This window comes from Marmota flaviventris, chromosome 9, assembly GCF_047511675.1.
Source record: "Marmota flaviventris isolate mMarFla1 chromosome 9, mMarFla1.hap1, whole genome shotgun sequence".
Classification (NCBI taxonomy): Eukaryota; Metazoa; Chordata; class Mammalia; order Rodentia; family Sciuridae; genus Marmota; species Marmota flaviventris.
Window position 1 is genome coordinate 29,707,586 of NC_092506.1, and position 17,858 is coordinate 29,725,443.

Sequence of the window (17,858 nt, forward strand, 5' to 3'; positions counted from 1 at the left end):
GAGTTATTACTTACTGATGAGAGTATTTTGGGGGAATGATAACAAAGTTTGGATATCCAGTGGTATTATTGCCCAACATTGTGAGTATCCTTAATGCCACTGAATCCTACACTTAAAAAGATTAAAAAAATAAATTTTGTGTTACACCTATTTTACCCAACTTAAAAAAAAATAAAAGGATCATAGTAGCTGTGGTATTCTCTTACTTAACTCTCCAGGCCATTTGTGGAATGGGGATAGGGTCTTTAATGGAACACATTTTTAAGAAGTCATTGTAAGAAAGGTGTAAAAACAGGCAGAAACAAATGCATGACATGGCACCATCAAATTAACAGTGACACGTCTCTATTATTAACCCACAATTTCTCAGCAAATTAAAATCTATAAGCTGGTACTGGAAAAATGCCAGTTTCTATAAGCTACTTAACTTTTCTGCAGAGGGTGTAAAATAACTGTGAAAACCATAAAGGATACCATATGGCACCCAAGAAAGGGGAAAACGGAGTTCTTTTTTTGTGTTTGTTGTTACTCAATGAACAATTAGTCCTCTGTTCTCCTAAAAAATAATAATAAAGTGCCATTAGAGAAAAATTCCAAAAATCTCAAGAAGACATATCCAAAATGGAAATAATGTGAAAAGATAAATAAAATAAGCATTCATTTGCTATATTTGGTGGAATCCTGCAGAGAGAAGAATTCCAGCTAGGCAGCATTGAGACATAGTTTATTAATGCAGTTTCCCCCACAGCAGGACACAGAAAGAGAAACTGGTAAAACAGTCACATTAAAAAATTATGACTCTTACGTCTGATCTTTATGAATACACAGAAAAGAAACTGTCCTCTTGAGTCGTCCTTGGGCTGTGTTGAAGCTGAGATACAAAGAATTATTATTATTATTTTACTATAAAGCATTAGTTGCCCACATGTGGTTGGAACAGACTGAACGTTACTTCCCATATTTAAGGTATTTTTAGAGTATTTGTAAAAAGACTCTATTTTCCAGTACCAGCTTATAGATTCTCCCAATTACATTTTGAATAACACACTTTAGTCTTGTTTTTAGAGTATACAAAATCGAACCCTGTTTGTAGTCTCTTCAGAGAAAAATTGTCGTGGGTGGTAAACTGGTTGTAAATGGAATTTCCCTAGAGCCTGAGAGCTGGAAGGGAGCTCGCTGATTATCTGACCCAGTGTTTTGCATAATATAGGCTGTGCCCCACTGATGAATTATTAGTCAAGTTGTAGGGTCACCATTAGCATTAGGAAGTAGAGGAAGAGTTGGAATAGAGTAAAATTGGATAAAAGAAAAAGTGTGTAACACACACATTTGTTTCAATTATGTGAGTGTGCATGTCCTGGGTTACAATGTAAAGTATGTTTCTTACTGTGGGTTCTGGCCTAAAAATTGGAAATTACCAATCTAATCAAACACCTTCCTTTCCCAGGTGGGACAACTGGAGCCAGAGAAGGGAAGTGAATGACTTTTGCATCATATAATTAGTCAGAAGTAGCCTGGGTCTCGGGCTCCCAGTATCCTTTCCACCATACTCTATTCTTCACAATAAGCTTGGAGGTGGATGTCTACCCTTGCCTTGGGGGTTTCTTTACCACATTGGCAGTAGTATTCTATTCTATTTTAGAGCATTTCCTGTCTTTCCGAATCTACTGGGCTCCCTTTCCTCCTTCTCTAGTGCTCCTACCACCCTTCTACCATTTTGGAATCAGTGGTTCTGTGGAATGGAACAAGTGTGTAGAGGGGGCAAATGATCAGTGCCCAGGTTTGGATGATCCGTGACTCATGGATAACTCACAATGGCTCAGGAGGTTGCAAAATTCCATAGCTCACTGCTCCCTGAAGCTGTTGAACTTCATGAGAATGAGAATTACAACCTCCCTGTGAAAAAGAGGGTGGTATGTAGACGACTCCCATAAAGGGCATTTTCAGAAACAAGACAACCAGCTGACAACTTTAGGATCTAGGTAATTCTTGCCAGATCCACACACTCTGGCTGGTCTTCCTGAGCCAAAACAGAAGCCTGGAGAAAGTGTTCTATAACGGCAGTGATAGAGCTGGATTGTGAAAGAGGATCCTGCCTGGAACTCCAGGTGCCTCTGGTTTTGACTTAGGGGAGAAATGATCTGTCCCACCAATAAATATTTATATTGTATCTACCATGTGCCAGGCACTATTTTGAGAATAATTATAAATATTTACTCATTTAATCCATATAATCAACCTCTAGGTTTTAGAGGACTTGCCTAGCAGCAGTTGTAGCCAGAAGGTTGAAAAGTGTTGAGATGTGTTAAAATAATTTGTTTTTCTTTCTGATTTGAAGACAGGAGGGTGAGCATGTTTAATAGAGTTTAGAACTGTGTCATTGACAGAGGGAATTAATCAACAGTCAAATCCAGGGAGAAAAGGTCAACTGCCTACTTTCTCTTGGCAGAAGGAATTAGGAAGAGGATTGTTCTTGCAAAGATTCATCACTTTTTGATGCTTTCCAGAAGTGGTGATGGATTTGCAAGGAACCATCTCCTTTTTTTTCCTTCTCTCTCTCTCTCTCTTAAATCTCCCTCATATATTTGCAGTATAGCTGCCCAGTGCTTGGGGTCTGGTTGGGTTCTGAAACCACCCACGTAAGCCAGTGTGGAAATCAAACCTGTTCCCTTGGCTTAATGAACCAGTCCCTTCCATAATTCGGGAAGAAGGTCCTTAATAAATACTTTATTGGATTAATTTATTAATATAGGTCTAAAGCTGATTCTGGTCTTAGAAACAGCTAGATTTGGTTTTGATGAAGAACATTAGTAGAAGTTTATTGAACTGTAAGAAGAGCAAGAATTTAAAGAGGAATCTGAAGTGGTTCTTTTTTATGCATCTATTATGCTCTTGTATGTTTTATATATTAACATTTAAATCCCACAATACTCTGATCGAATCTACATTTCACAGATGAGGGAACTAAGTTAAATGACCTGCTGAAGGTAAATACGTGAGGGACAGAATTCAGAATATAATCCGCCTGCAGAACCCATTACTCTTCACAATTCATGCTGCAGCCTGAAAGATTTGTTTTTTTTTTTTCTTTGAAAAATGATTTGTCCCCAACAGTATTCACTGACCATGGCAAACTTTAATTGATCTTTCCATGCCACAGCCTACCTATTATCCACAAGGAATAGCAATAGTTAAAAACCCTTCTTTGTAATTAGGTCTTGGTTCCCTTAACAACTCCACCATGTAATTAAACTTATTTCTCCAACAGGCAGATATGGTTCACTAAAGAATCTGAGAGGAGTTTTTTCAAATTATGCTGTTTCTTGTTCATGGTTAACCATGGTCAAGTCTGGGCTTGGAACTGAAGGATAGGAAGAATGTAGAGAATGCTGCTGGTCCAGAACTCACCAGAGCTGGAGCTGTATGAGGTGCCTTTCCTGTGCAACATGTGAAACTTCTAACTTATTTCTGCTCATTGTTTTCCTCGATGAATGTGTTGGGTAAAAACACAGGTTGCTGAAAATTTCTTTTTTCTTGGAGCAGCCTCTATTAATGTAGGCAGCAAATCTCATAGTTATTAATCATCAGAAATGGAAAGTGTTTCTTTTTGAAAGGTGTAATTATCAGAGGTCTCATAATGTCTTAAATAAGATATATTTGCCATTATCAGTACATTCTGTGACTATCCTGTGGGGGGAAAAAATTTCCTTACACAGTAGCTTAGGGACTATGTTTTTTTTTTTCCCCTTCAGCTAAAATTTAGCTTAGCACAAGGCATTGAAAACATAGGGTAATATTAAATAGTTAAATTATATACTCAGTTATAGCACAGAGAAGGGGACCCCTCCAGAAATTTAATATCTTTGTGAATCTATAAAACTCTAAATTTACAAATTCCAGTCAAATAAAAAACAAAGTTGTAACTAAAAGTTCCTTTGAGTTAAGTCATTTAACAAAAAGAAGATAATAGGCAAGATCACTTGGGTCCAGAAACCAAATAAAATGCCAAAATAGAACACCAATGGGTTATAAAACAAACAAAACCTAATCCTCTCCCCAATAGGTCAAACAATCCAAAAACATTCTCTTAAGTTTGCAGTCTCCTAAAAGCAAGGATCCAAATGTCAGGTACGAAGTAATGTGCACTTTCTTAACCTTACAATGGCTGCTCTGAAGGGACCCTATAGTAAGCACCAGGAAATCAGCACAACCTCTTTAAGAACGGGATGGGTCCAGATGTTGAAGATTATGGTCTCCTGAATGCAATGGAATTTATGCCAGGAGATTAAAGAGAAGAATTAATTTATGACTTTCTCTACCTGTTTGCAAAATGTGCTCAGCTTATTATCTGAACACGTTGTGATGCACAGTAATTACAACGCTGAAAATAATGTGCAGCATGTGACTGGTTAAGTTTAAGAAGGGGGCATTTGCCATATTTTAGTTCACACATCTGGTTCTATCATGTTTACCAATCGATTCATATAGGAATATATTACAGTGAAATCCTTTCATATCAGTTTTATTTACTAGGAAATAGAACACCTTTCCTTCATCTCTCTCCCAACCTCTCCCTGAACTCAAAATTCCAGCACTGGGTTCATCTGAGTGAGGAGAGAGAATGAGCTCTTCTTGTCTTTGTTGAATTCTGTAAGTTTCAGTCACAAATGGAGTGGATATGCATCCTTTGTTTTAAAAGCACATCCACAAGGGAAATAGCTTAAAGCTTATTCTGAAAGCAGATGGGGCATCAGATACCTCAAACATATAAAACCACAGAAATTAAAATTCTAAATTTTAAACTCCCTTTTATTGAAATATAAGTTTGTTTAGTATATTTACACCACAATTTATGCACATATATACATAGAAGGCAAATTCTATCAAATAAAAAAAAGTTTTTCTTAATAAAAAATTAAAATAAAACAAAGTAAAGTGCATGGAACTGTTTTTTCTTCTGGTGAACATCGTCATTGTCAAAATTTTGGTCAGTTGGGAGGGGCAGGAAGAAGCAATTCGTATTTGACTCAGTGCATTCATAGCCTTCAGGCCAAAACAGATTTCAGAAATGAGTCAGACAAATTGTCAGGGTCTCCAGGACTCCCCAGGGTGTGGAGGTCTTGCTCTCTTTGTCCTATCGGGAGGGAGCTGTCCCCCTTCTCTGAACAGTGATCTCACCATCGCTGCGCTGGAACAAAGGCAGAACACAGGAAGGGGGCTCCACCAGCCAATGTCACAGCCTTGCTCCGGGGCCACCAGCACAGCGTTTGGTAGGAAATTGAAGAATTAGCTCAACCGCTCAAACGGAAGTTTTCCTTTTTTGGAAAGGGAGGGGGGGATGTCCAAGAATGGGGTTCATCTCCCACAGAGACCGTCACCCGGGGAACAAACCCCAGCAGCCAGTTTCTTCGGATCCAGTCTCCGCTCCGGCACAGGAAAGAATCCTTTTATAAGCTGGGTGGAGGGAATGTTACACTTCTCGCCTCGGTGAGTTCGCCCTCTTAGAACTTTGAAAGGAAAAAAGCGAGGGATTAAAAAAAAAAAAAAAGGGCAGATGGGTGAAGCATTAGTTTTTAAACACCTTTGCGCTCAGGTCACTGCCTGGGCGTTGGCCCAGCTGGTCCCAGGCGGTGGCAGGGGCGACCGCCCTTCCCCCATTCATCCACACCCCAGTCCCGGTTGTTCCTCTCTTCCTCAGGGTGACGCTAAGTCCCCGGCCGGCGGCCGTACTTGGCCTTGCAGTGCAAAATGTGCTTGGCGAGGAAGTCGAGGCGGCGCTGCAGTAGCTGAGCGTGGGGGTCGGCAAGCGCGGCCAGCTCCGGGAAGCGAGGCTCGTGGCGCCGGTAGAGGCGCAGTAGCCGGGCCGCCGCGTCCTGACCGCGGTGCAGCTCCAGGACGCGCCTCGCGGTCCGCTCGCGGAACACACACACCGACTGCAACAGCGGTTCGTTATACTTGTCCCACATGCCTGCCACCCGGTAGCCATGTACTAAGCCCGCCTCATTGTCCAGAAAGACCAGCGCCCCTCCAGGACCGCGGTGCAGGTTGCTCGTGGCGCGCTGCATAACGCGTGGGTCCCATTGCAGGCTGAAGAGGTTGCTTACAAGTCGGTCGAAGTTGGCCGTCAGGTAGTCGAAGAGGATCAGGTCGGTCCATTGCACCAGGTCCACCAGCTCCGCTTGGCTGAGGTTGGCCAGCTCGCCCCCCGCGTCGCGCAGGGGCCGCAGACGGCCGTCCTCTGAGCGCCAGGGCGCTGGCACCACCACGTCTGTGAGGTTGGGCAGCCAGCGCGTCAGGCTCACCACGCTGCCCTCCGCCCAGTGCGCGGCGCGCAGTTCCTCCTGCACCTGCGCCCACTGAGCGCCCCGAGCCTCCACCCGAGCTAGTGCCAGCGGTGGCACGTGGCTCTGGAGGCCCAGAAGGCGCGCCAGGTAGTAGGACAGGGCCTCGCCCTGGATCTGCTCGGGGTTTATGCCGTAGCGCACGCAGGCTCGGGTGCCGTCGGCAAAACGCGCCAGTCTGTTCGAACTGCGTCCGCAGCCCCCGCGCTCCAGGGCCACCACCCGGGCGCCGCGCGCAGCCTCCAACCACGCCGCCGCTTGGGCCTCGGAAAAGCCCCGGGGCACCTGCTCCTCCAGGCCACGGCTCCAGAAGACACCCTCGTGCACCGCTGCGCGCTCCGCCAGCCCGGGCCGCCCAGCGGGCACGTGCCGCCTGCGCTCGCCAGGGTGCCGCCGGGGCGGGCCGTCCGCGCCGGCCGCCAGGGTGAGCAGCGCCCTGAAAGTTTTCAGGGAGCCACCGCGGGCGTCCCACGCCAGGGGCGGGGGCAGAGGAAAGCGAGGCACCGGCGCGGGGCCGCCTCTCCGGGCCGGACGCTGGGGGAGTCCGTCTTCGGGCGGCCGGGAGTCTGGCAGCTCAGTCCGCGGCGGCAGGAGCCCGCCCCACAGCGCTAGCAGCGAGCCCAGCGCCAGCAGCCAGAGCCCCGCGGTGGCGGCGGCGCTCCGCATCCTCCTCCCCATGCTCCCGCGGCCGCGCCGGTGCCGCCGCCGCCGCCGCTTCAAGCCGAGCCCCGGCGCCCGGGTCGGGGCGGCGAGGCGGGCCCGGCAGCTTGTTGGCTCCGGGGCTTTGGGCGCCTGAGCCCCATCGCGGCCGCGGGGCGCTGCGGGGCTCTGTCCGGCGCTCTGCCCTGCGCTGGGAACTCGCCTCGCCGCTGCTTCCCAGCTGCTTTTGTATTTCGCTGTGAGACCCTCGGGCGGGCGCGATTCACATGCGCCCGGACCACGTGGGAGCGAGGGGGATCCCCCTCCCCCTCCTCCGCCGCCGCTCCCCGCCCCCCGCTCCCCCGCCCCTTCCTCTCTTCTTCCCCTTAAAGCGGCGATGGATCCTTCCAGGAGGGAGAGGTGGCCCCACACTTGGTCGGGTCTTAGGGGCCGGGAGGAAGCTGGGTTGGCGGAGCCCGCGCGGGGGCGTCGGAGCCGGCGGCGCTAAGCCTGACTCTTTGCTGGGCTGGAGGGACCCGCCCCATGCCCTGGCTGGGGGGTGGTGGGGAGGAGGGTGAACGCCCAGTCCCTTCGCTTGGGGCAGCGCCTGATCCACAAACTTAACACAGACCCCCACCGCGCCCCGGGCGCTGCCAGGCGAGGATCAGGGCGGGTCCCTGTGCTTTCTTCAGGATGATTCACGCTGCCTTATGTAAATTCCCGGGAATCTGTCGGAGCCACTGAGTATGTGACTCCAGCCAGGAGAGGAATCTTTTTGTAGCACACAACTTTCAACCGACATCCCCTCTCTCACCCCACGCTCACCCCACCGGTCACTGCGGGCTAGAGTTCTGAGGTTGCCTGCTTTGCCTTTCCAAGGGACTCCGGGAATCAAACCTCTTGGTGCACCTAGATCACCGAGGCCAGTTCCCGTTCACTTCTGCATCCACTCAACAAAGCCATTGTCCTCGGTTCTGGTCTGGAGCGGTAAAGTCCACAGATCCGGGTCTCCGTTAAGTGAGAATTAACGCCTCATAACCTGGATATCACCTTCGTGCTGGGGAGAGAGGTGTCAGGAATGGCTTCTCTGAAGAAATGAGACTGCTTTGCCTACTAGGGAACTGAGGCACTGAGAAGGGACGGGGCTTCCTCAGGATTTGACAGTTAGCAAAGTGGAGACACTAAAAAGCAAACCTAGGTCTCTGGGCTGTATGCCATTTGATTTTCTCTGCTTTAAGAAAATTATGCATTTAACTTTATTATATGTATATATAACTTATTCTATATTATATATATATTATTTTATATTTCACCTCACTGCCATTTTAATCTGTCGCTTTATTCCCCGGCTATAATTTTCAGTTAAACAAATGAAAACCAAACAAGAACACCAGTTTGCATTTGACCTACCAGTTTTGATCATTTAAAGGGAAAAGTAATGGTAGGGAGTTTGGGTTCAACCCACCAGGAATTCTCTTAGAAGCAAACTGGCCTTCTCCCTTCCCTCTTTGCATCATCCCAATGCATCCAGAATCTACGCTTTAGAAATTCCCAAATTAGACACCTGGTTGAGTTTATGGGGGTGGAATCCGCCTCCTGAAAGCCAAAGTTTTAAAATGTTTCCTTACAAGTGTTTCTTTTCCTCTTTTCATTCCCCCATCAGGTGTTCTTGGGGAACTTTCAACTGTACTACCTCATCAGCTGGCAGCATATATATTTTATTCTCCAAAGAATAAATGCCCTTGAGTTGTAGGACAGAGACTCTAATATTTGTGGCTCATCATAGGCATCAAAAAAGCTATATCTGGAGAGGTAAAGTCCACAGATCTGAGTCTCATGCTCATATAACATCTGGGCCTTCCAGCCCTGACCTAGTGCTATGCTTTTGAGTGTTTCGACAGGTGTGGTAAGTACATATGACTGAAGTATGGATCTTTGTTGAACCTGTTCTGAACCACGGTCATGCCTTTTTATGGCTCTTATCTGATGAAGGGATTACAATAGCTCCCCTATGGATACATCAAATATATTAATTCATTAAAAGATGTTATATTCCTTCCTTGTTCAAGCTCCCTTCTCTCAAGTTTTCCTAGAGGGTAGGGACTCTCTTATCATTTTTTTTCTCTTACCACATAACATAGTATACTACACTAAATAAGTGCTCAGTAAATTGAATTTAATTTTTTGTCTTTTGGTTTAACTTCAACTGGGAATGTATTTTTCATACCGTGCTTTCAGCCTGAAACTATAAGCAAGATCTCCACCTTGTGGACATAAGTAGAACATCATCTAATTAAAGAAAAGTACATTTTAACTGGATGATTAATTAACTTAAACTGTGAGAGTATTAAATGGCTACTGGGGCCCAAACCATGTCCTGGAGGCCATGGAGGGAAATCCAGTGTAGTTGGTGGCTCTGCCTTTTGGCCATTAACACAAGGTATAAGTAAATAACTACCAGGAAGCCTTCATTGTCTGTATGGGGAGTATCTCTTGCCCATTATTTTAGGGCCGCCTGGGCACAAGGCCTGGCACTTAGAAGGTGTTCAATAATAATTTGCTGAATAAATAATTGGAATGCCAATGAGATGAAACTTTGCAAGTAGCATGTGTTGAGTTTTTTTTTTTTTTTTAACACCTTACCACTAAAGGACACAAAATAAGAACTTAATCTCCCCCCCATCCCCCACACAAATTCTTTATTGGTGCATTACAATCTTACACAATGATGGGATTTTTTGTTACACATTTATGGGTATACATAATATAACAATATAATTTGGCCAATGCCATTCCCAGCACTTAAGAACTTGATCTTAAAAGGAAAAAATATTGTTGAGGGCTTTGCATAAAGGATATGGGCAGAAGCACATGATTTTCAGCCTGGGATGAATAGCTTCAGAGCTAGACAAATTCCAGGGTCTCCTAATCTTATTATGGGTACTGATGAAGAAACAGGAGCTTAAAAAGTTGGTTAAGGGGCTGGGGTTGTGGCTTAGTGGTAGTGTGCTCGCCTAGCATGTGTGAGGCACTGGGTTAGATCCTCAGCACCACATATAAATAAATAAAAGATATTGTTTTCACCTACTACTAAAAATATTTTTAAAAAAGAAAAATTGGTTAAGATCTATACCTTAAAAGTTGGGCTGACTTTATCACTGAGTGGCCTTTTGTCTCAGTCCCAGGACTAAATGCACCATGGAGCAGAACTGAGTGTACTAATAGAAACTTCAACAAGTGCATTGAAATGCAGAATTACAGAAAACCAATGGAATAAACCCCACCATATGTACTTAGCCCTGCCACTTACCAAGTGTGACCTTAGGTGTGTTACCCAACCCTAAAGTGCAAAACAGATTTAAAAGGGTGTTTGATTTATGTTAGATGGTGTTTAAAGACATCCTCTCCTTTGCCTGTTGGACAAAGGAAAGGATTCTTTACTTCCCAGCCTGAAGATACCCAGCAGAGGCCAAGCCTTGGTGGCTAGGATACACAGATCACCACAGAGTGTAATCTCAGTCCTTCCTTCCCTCTGGCTGTTGCTTGGGAATGAGGTGCTGCTTGCCTGTCCCTAAACAGGGAACTTATTTGCACCTTTAAGACTTTCTTAATACTCCTCAAGATTTTCTCCCCAAGCCTAGACCTCCAATATCTTCAAACTTGCCTGCAGTCTTGTGTGAAAAATGATCTGGCTCATATAACCGTGCCTCCCAGGGAAGGGGTGGGGGTGGCGATTAAGTGCTAGGAGCCGGGAAGAAGGCTTGAAGCTGGAAGATTTTCCAAGTCTGGCCTTTTCATTTTCTGGCATGTTCCTTGGGCTAGTTTTTTACCTGCTATGAGTTTCAATTTCTGAACCTGAAAAATGAGGATAATAAATCCTACCTAAGTCATGGGATTGTTATGCAGCTCAAATGAAATATTAATAGTAACCATAACAACGGTGGCAGCAAACACCTATTCAGTGTTCATTATGGGATGGGTGTGGGGCTAAATCCCGCATGTGTTGTATCCCATTTAACCCTATCCACAAGTGGTAGTATTGTCCCCACTTTACAGGTGGGAAAACTGGAGCTTAGCAGTGACAAACCTGAGGTCATAGAGTGCTAACTGACAGGTTGAGGTTCTAGAATCCTTTGTAAATTATGAACTACTTAGGACAGTGCCAAATATAAAAGTATTGCATTTAATCAAAGCAGATTAAACTCAGATGGAATTTTGCTTTATGATGTGCTCTAGGGCTGCTATTAAATGAAATGGTGAAGAGAATGAACTCTTAAACCAGATTACTGGGTTTAAAAATCTAACCCTGCCACTTACCAGTAGTGTGACGATGGGTGTGTTTCTTAACCTCTCTGTGCCTCAATGTACTCAACTATAAAATCAGTCATTATAGTACTATTAACATTATCAATAATAAACATGATATCTTTTTTATTGTTCTCTAGATTTTGTTTTTATTTAATTTTAATTTGTTATATATGACAACAGAATGCATTACAAATCATACTACATATAGAGAGCACAATTTTTCATATCTCTGGTTGTACACAAAGTAGAGTCACATCCTTTGGGTCTTCATAGTACTTAGGGTAATGATGACCATCACATTCCACCATCTTTTCTACCCCTATGCCCTCCCCTTTTCCCCTTTGCCCTATTTAGAGTTCATTTAACCCCCTCCCCTACCACCACAGCATATTATGAATTAGCACCCTTAAATCAGAGAAATCATTCGGCATTTGTTATTTTGGGATTGGCTAATTTCACTTAGCATTATATTCTCCCGCTCCATCCATTTACCTGTAAATGCTGTGATTTTATTCTCTTTTAATGCTGAATAATATTCCATTGTATGTATGTATGTATGTATGTATATATATACACACCACATTTTCTTTATCCATTATTCATCTACGGACGGGCATCTAGGTTGGTTCCACAATTTAGCTATTGTGAATTGTGCTGCTATAAACATTGATGTGGTTGTGTCCCTGTAGTATGCTGTTTTAGGAGTGGGATAGCTGGGTCAAATGGTGGCTGCATTCCCAGTTTTCCAAGGATTCTCCAATAAACATGACATCTAATGGTCAATAGTAATTAACAGTGACAAATATTATGGATTATCATGTTGATTAAATTAGTCCCCGGATTAAAGTGCTTAAAAAGTGACCTGATGTTCAATGTTTTTATGTTTTTTTTTTTCCTTATCTCGCTGTTCCATTGTCCAGTTGGAGAACGTCTTCTCTTCTTCTGTTGTATTTACTAAGCCTCATTGGGTCTAGGGAGGCCTAACTCAGTTGCGATTCCAGCCCACTGCACCTTCTTTATGCCCCAGTTGACATCTTCCCAGATGATGTTGTGATTTCTCCATGGAGCTGGATCATCTGGGCTCTACTGGGTCCCCAGGACAACTCTTGTTAACAGCCCAGAGACTCCAGCCAGCCTCAGGCAGCCAGCTTCTAGTTCCTTCTCACTAGTCTTCCTTCTTCATCCTGACCTGTTCTGAGTCTCCCAAAGATGGAAGTTGCCAAGAACATCCTTCTCAAGGCTTTACAACAGGGAAGAGAGAGAAGGGATGCCAGGAGGAGTACTATATTTCTTCCCACCAACTATGATGTCTGCGTTGGTCAAATGTTGACCTTGGACCATTCTCTGACCCTCTGGGCTACAGTTCCATTATTTATGGCTTCCTATTGTGGATGGAATGTTTGTGTCCCCTCCAAGTTCCTATGTTCAAATCTAACCCCCATTGTGATGGTTTTAGGAGATGGGGCCTTCGAGAAGTGATCAAGGTTAGTGTCCTAATAAAGGAAGCCCCGTAAGCTCTCTACCATGTGAGGATGCAGCAAGAAGACTGTGGTCTATGAATCTGGAAGAGTACCCTCAAAAGGCACAGAATCTGCCGCTACCTTGATCTTGGACTCCCCAGCCTCCATAACTGTGAGAAATAATTATTTGTTTGTTTAAGTCACCCAGGCTATAATATCCTGTTATAGCAGGCTGAACTAAAGTAGTCCCTATTTTTCATTTTCTCTTCCAGTAGGGTATATTGTTTTATGCTTGGGGATCATTTATCTTTTTTTGGTGTCTCTATTTGACCATAATCTGGGTTGTCTAAGAATTGCTTAACTGATCTCATGTCATATGTGGCCTTTAAGGAGTGTGTGTGTGTGTGTGTGTGTGTGTGTGTGTGTGTTGGTCCCCCCTATACATAGGGGACATGTTCCAAGATTCCCAGTAGATGCCTGAAACCCTGGGTAGTACTGAATCCCATATATACAATGTATTTCTCTCTATGCTTTGCTGTGTTGCAACTTCGTATCAGAGTTAATCATGTTTATGCCCTGGATTATGCTAATCCATGTTTTATTCCTTGGTGCCTCCTTTGCATCACTATTCATGAGCTTTGGAGTCATTATTAAGTAAAATAAGAGTTATTTGAACATAAGCACTACTGTGACTGTTAATCTGAGAACTGAGAAAGCTACTTTTAGGTGGGTAACATATAAAGCATGGATACACTGGACAAAAAGAGGATTCATATCCCAGGTGGGAAAGCATGAGATTTCATCAGACTACTCAGAATGGCACACAATTTAAAATGTATGAATTATTTATTTATGTAATTTTCCAATTAATATTTTCAGACTGTGGTTTATTGAGTAAAAATGAAACCATGGAATGTGAAACAACAGATAAGAGGAGACTACTGCGCATGCCTGGATCCAGCTAAATCCTTTGGGTAGCTAGAAGGAGGTCAGGAAATGTAAGAGTCTTTGAATGCAGTTAACCTATCTGCTTGAATGAATCCCACATTGTGTTTCTGGAAAGAATGTCAAGGTTGACAAGAACCCTTTCAATTATGGTGAGACTAACATTTTCAATTCTCTTTATTCCATGTAGCTCTCTTATAGACCTGCTTTTGAAGAAAGTCCTTGCAGTCACTAGTGTTAGAGACTAGAATCTGGAGACTGAAGCATTGGTGAATTAATTTTGCAAATTCAAGAGAAAGTTGCCAACACATATTTGAGCCCTCGTTACACAAAATGATGGTAAGAATTCTAGACTGTGCATTGGAGACATGGATTTCTTTCTGTATCATAATTTAGTTCAACAGACATTTCTTGTTCCCATGCTAAAGGCCAGAGGTTGGGACAGAAATTGATGGGGAATGCCATCAATTGTCCTTAGTGTCTGTATCAGGAAACATTGTTTGGCCTCTCTTCTTTCTCTACCGACCCTTTTTCCTTCTTGGCACCTCTCCATCTCCCTCTCCTGAGCCTTGTGCTTGAAGGGAAGCTAAGTCCTTATTGGGCTAAACCAGTCATAGTGCTTTCAGTCTCTTGTCAGTAATTAGTTAAGGCAGAGGCACGTGTCTCCGTTCTGACCAGTGAGACATGAAAGGAAATTCAATGGGAAGTTCCTGGAAGAGATGTTCTACTACTATAGAGACATCAGAAAAAAGATGGCTGTTCAGGTCTGGGTGAAAGACCTGGAATTAGGGCAGTTACCCTGTAACTGAAAGGTGAACCTAAGTTCACACTTTCAGGATGGCAGAGCAGAAAGATGGAAGGAGCCAGAGTCCTTGGTGTCATGCCCCCAAATTGATCAACTCAGAAGCCACCCTTCCTCTGGACTTTGTGGTTTAACCCACCCTGAGTTGGAACTTCTCTTGTTTGTAGCCAAAATGTTTCTAAATGCTATACCCCCTCACGGGGGATCTTACAAACTAGAGAGGGAGGCAGACAGGTAGACATCTCTTCCGTCACAGTGGGGCTTCTGAGATGGCAGTATAGTTTAGTCTTCTGGAACTGCTGCCAGGTTGAATCTTGCACTTATGATCTGTGCCATTTGGGGACAGTTACTTAACTTCTCTGAGCCTGTTAACTCATCTGTGAAGTGGAAATGATAACTGTGCCTGCCTCATTATCATGTGGATGAGATGTACTGTAAATGCTCAATAAATTTCATCGACGGCTGTAGCTGTGATGGAAATAGAAAGCAAGAAGGGCACAGAAGAGGGAGGTCCTGATTCTACCAGAGAAATCCAGGAGGCATCACCAAGGAGGTGCATGATAAGATGAGTCTTGAAGGGCAAGTTGAGGTTTGCAGGTCTGAATTAGAGTGGGAAGGACATTTGGGCAAGCAAAGATGGAACAGAATGTAAGCTTCGCAGCCGGGCACCCACAGGCAGAGGACCACATCTTGGAGGAGCTCAGTTTTTTCATCCTTGAATGCACTTGAGGATTGGATTAATTTAATCCTTCTTGATTAAAAAAAAAAAAAAATCTCAGGTCCCCTTTCCAGATTGGGAGGCACCAGACCAGACAGATCAGAGACTCTTGCCACAGTTCCTTTATCGCTCACCTGTGATTGCTGTCTCAGCCCGCTCTGAAGAAATTCACTCAACAAACATTTCCCATGAAAAGAAGTAACTCTCGACGGCTCTGTTGATTTTGTTCTTCATTGCTGCCTGGAGCTTTATCCAGTGCACAATTAGCGATTCTGTGCCTCTTCAGCTTCCCCAGGCCCCACACCTCTCATCAGTCAGATAGATGCTGAAGCTTAATTAAGCTTGTAAAGCTTTCTGATTTCCTCCGATGAAAGGTGGCCCATAAGCACCAGGTTTTATTTTGGTGGCTCCTGCCAAGGGTTATTATAAATAGGCCTTAGTGCGACATGGCTGAGCTCTTAGGGTGATAATGTGTCAAGACCAATCGAGGCTGCAGAGAGCAGAGATATTATCATAATGGTTCCATCATCGGCGGTGGGTGTTAATGGAAGCAGATGTGGGGGAAAAAAAAAAAAGGTACTGCAGGCAGCAAAGCCGGGATAGAGGTGGCTACGAGTGAAATATGGCTGCTCCTGGGATCTCCATCATAATCATTAACTATATTAGCCTCCGAGCCATTCTTCTGCCATCTCTCTAGATCAGACTCAAACTCAAATAAAAAATGGATGCTTTAACTCCAAATGAAAATATATTCCTTTGCTGCTTTTTAAAATCCATTTACATTAAAATGATGGCCAGTAGGTAAGTAATTTATAACTGGGGGCTCACCGCAGTGCAGATGAGTGGCCTCTGAATCGTGAGCAGCCTAAATGGGAGACCGAGGGACTCGTGGATCCAAGAAGAGAATGATATTGGACTGAAAAGGGGCAGGCAAGAATATGAAAAGGCAAAAGGGAACTAACTTATGGACACTCGATGGCAGGGCATGGTGAACACAGAGGTAGCCTTGTATTTCCACGGGGAGGTGGGGAAAAGCCTGCTGGTGGCTCCCCAGGAATGCAGCCCTGGTTCAGAAGGTGCCAGCTGCCTGGGCCCCAGCTTTCATCACCTGCCACCAGTTTTCTGCATACTGTGGGCAGAGTCAGAAAACCTTCATGATAACAAGGAGCTTGAGAATGGTACAGCCCTCTTGTTAGGTGGAGCCTCCCTATTCTTTCCCGAGCCAGTTAGACTGAACCCAGATTCCTATTCCATGGCCCAGGAGGGTCCAAAGCCTTTCTCTGTTCTGAGAGTCCCTGGAGCTTTGTCCTTCACGCTGGTCTCTCTGCCTTCACTTCCTGTCTCCCACACCCATGAACATGGGTGTGCAGTTCCACACCTGGTCCACACCTCTCCCACCACCTCCTTTGGACCAGAGGCAGCATGAGTGTAATGACTTCGCTGAAGTTCTGAGGGGCTTCTTGGGGGGGGGGTCACATTACCCCCACTTCATCCACTTAGTTGTCCTCTCCTTCCTCTCTCCCCCCACCCCATGTTTGTGGAGAAATGGGTGAAATTTCCTTCTTTCATCCTGTAAAACAGGACTACTCCACTGGGGCCTCCCAGGATCTCAGCTTCGACCTCAGCTCGACAGACTGTTGAGATTCCTCCAGATGCGGCATGCTGAGTTCCAGTGGACCCCTTGAACAGTTCCACTGTACACTTTTTACACACCTTGCAGGGTGCTGAAAGCTTTCCAAGCACTGTCTTTCACACCGGCTTCTCATCCCTGGAGATGGTGTTCCCCCATTTCATTGATGGGAGAATAGGAATGTTCTGAGAGCGAGACTTGGCCCAGGAGACTTCTGCTGTGCAACAGAAGAGGAACTCCAACTAAGACCCCAGTTAGTTAACCACCATATAGGCAGGATATCCCTAATCCAAAATGCTCCAAAATCCAAAACGTTTTGAGCACGGACAGGACACTTCAAATGGAAACTTCCACACCTGACCTCATGTGACTGGACATATTAAAAAAGGGGGAGGGGGCAGCAAAAATGGTGCATTAAATTACCTTCAGGCTATACAAGTAAGATGTACATGAAACAAATTAATTTCGTGTTCAGACTGGTTCCATCTCCAAGGTAGCTCATTAGGTATATGCAAATACTCCAAAATCTGAAGCACTTCTGGTGCCAAGCATTTTGGATAAGGGATATTCAACCTTCACTACATGTCTTCCTGGGGCTGGACGCACCCTGGTGAGTTAGCAAAGGGGACCCTTACATGGGGTTTCTCTCTCTTTGGTACTGGTGCCTCCAAACATGTTTAAAGAGTTACTACTTTCATTTCTTCTCCCTTCTGCTGAGTGATTGAGCCCAGGGCCATCTACAGGGAAGTATCTTGCAGAATAGGAGTCCTCCTGGGGTTAATGTCTAGGGGTGGGGATGAGTGGTTGGAAGAAGTCCTGACCATCCTGGGGACAGCACTATCTCCGATTTGGGACTGGATTGGCCTGGTAAGGATGGCAGCATGAGAACACCCATTGTCATTTCTCTTCTGGTTTTGCTCTCCCAGGAACCAGCTCTGACCTTGCCACAGGAAGCCTGTGGGTCCTCTGTAGGGCCAACATGTTGGTTATGTGCCATGTGCTGATACCCACTCTT

At 44.8% G+C, this 17,858-nt stretch overlaps 1 protein-coding gene across 1 annotated transcript; it reads right to left on the reverse strand.

Moving 5' to 3' along the window:
- Positions 1-5,705: 5,705 nt before the first annotated feature.
- On the reverse strand, positions 5,706-7,019 carry Fjx1 (four-jointed box kinase 1). The gene has a single exon (XM_027936320.2). It carries the CDS (start codon positions 7,017-7,019, stop codon positions 5,706-5,708), a length of 1,314 nt encoding a protein of 437 aa, XP_027792121.1.
- Positions 7,020-17,858: the final 10,839 nt, after the last annotated feature.

Bases quoted from the DNA above. Each gene is read 5' to 3' on its own strand.
- Fjx1 (XM_027936320.2), bottom strand. From the start codon at position 7,019: ATGGGGAGGAGGATGCGGAGCGCCGCCGCCACCGCGGGGCTCTGGCTG.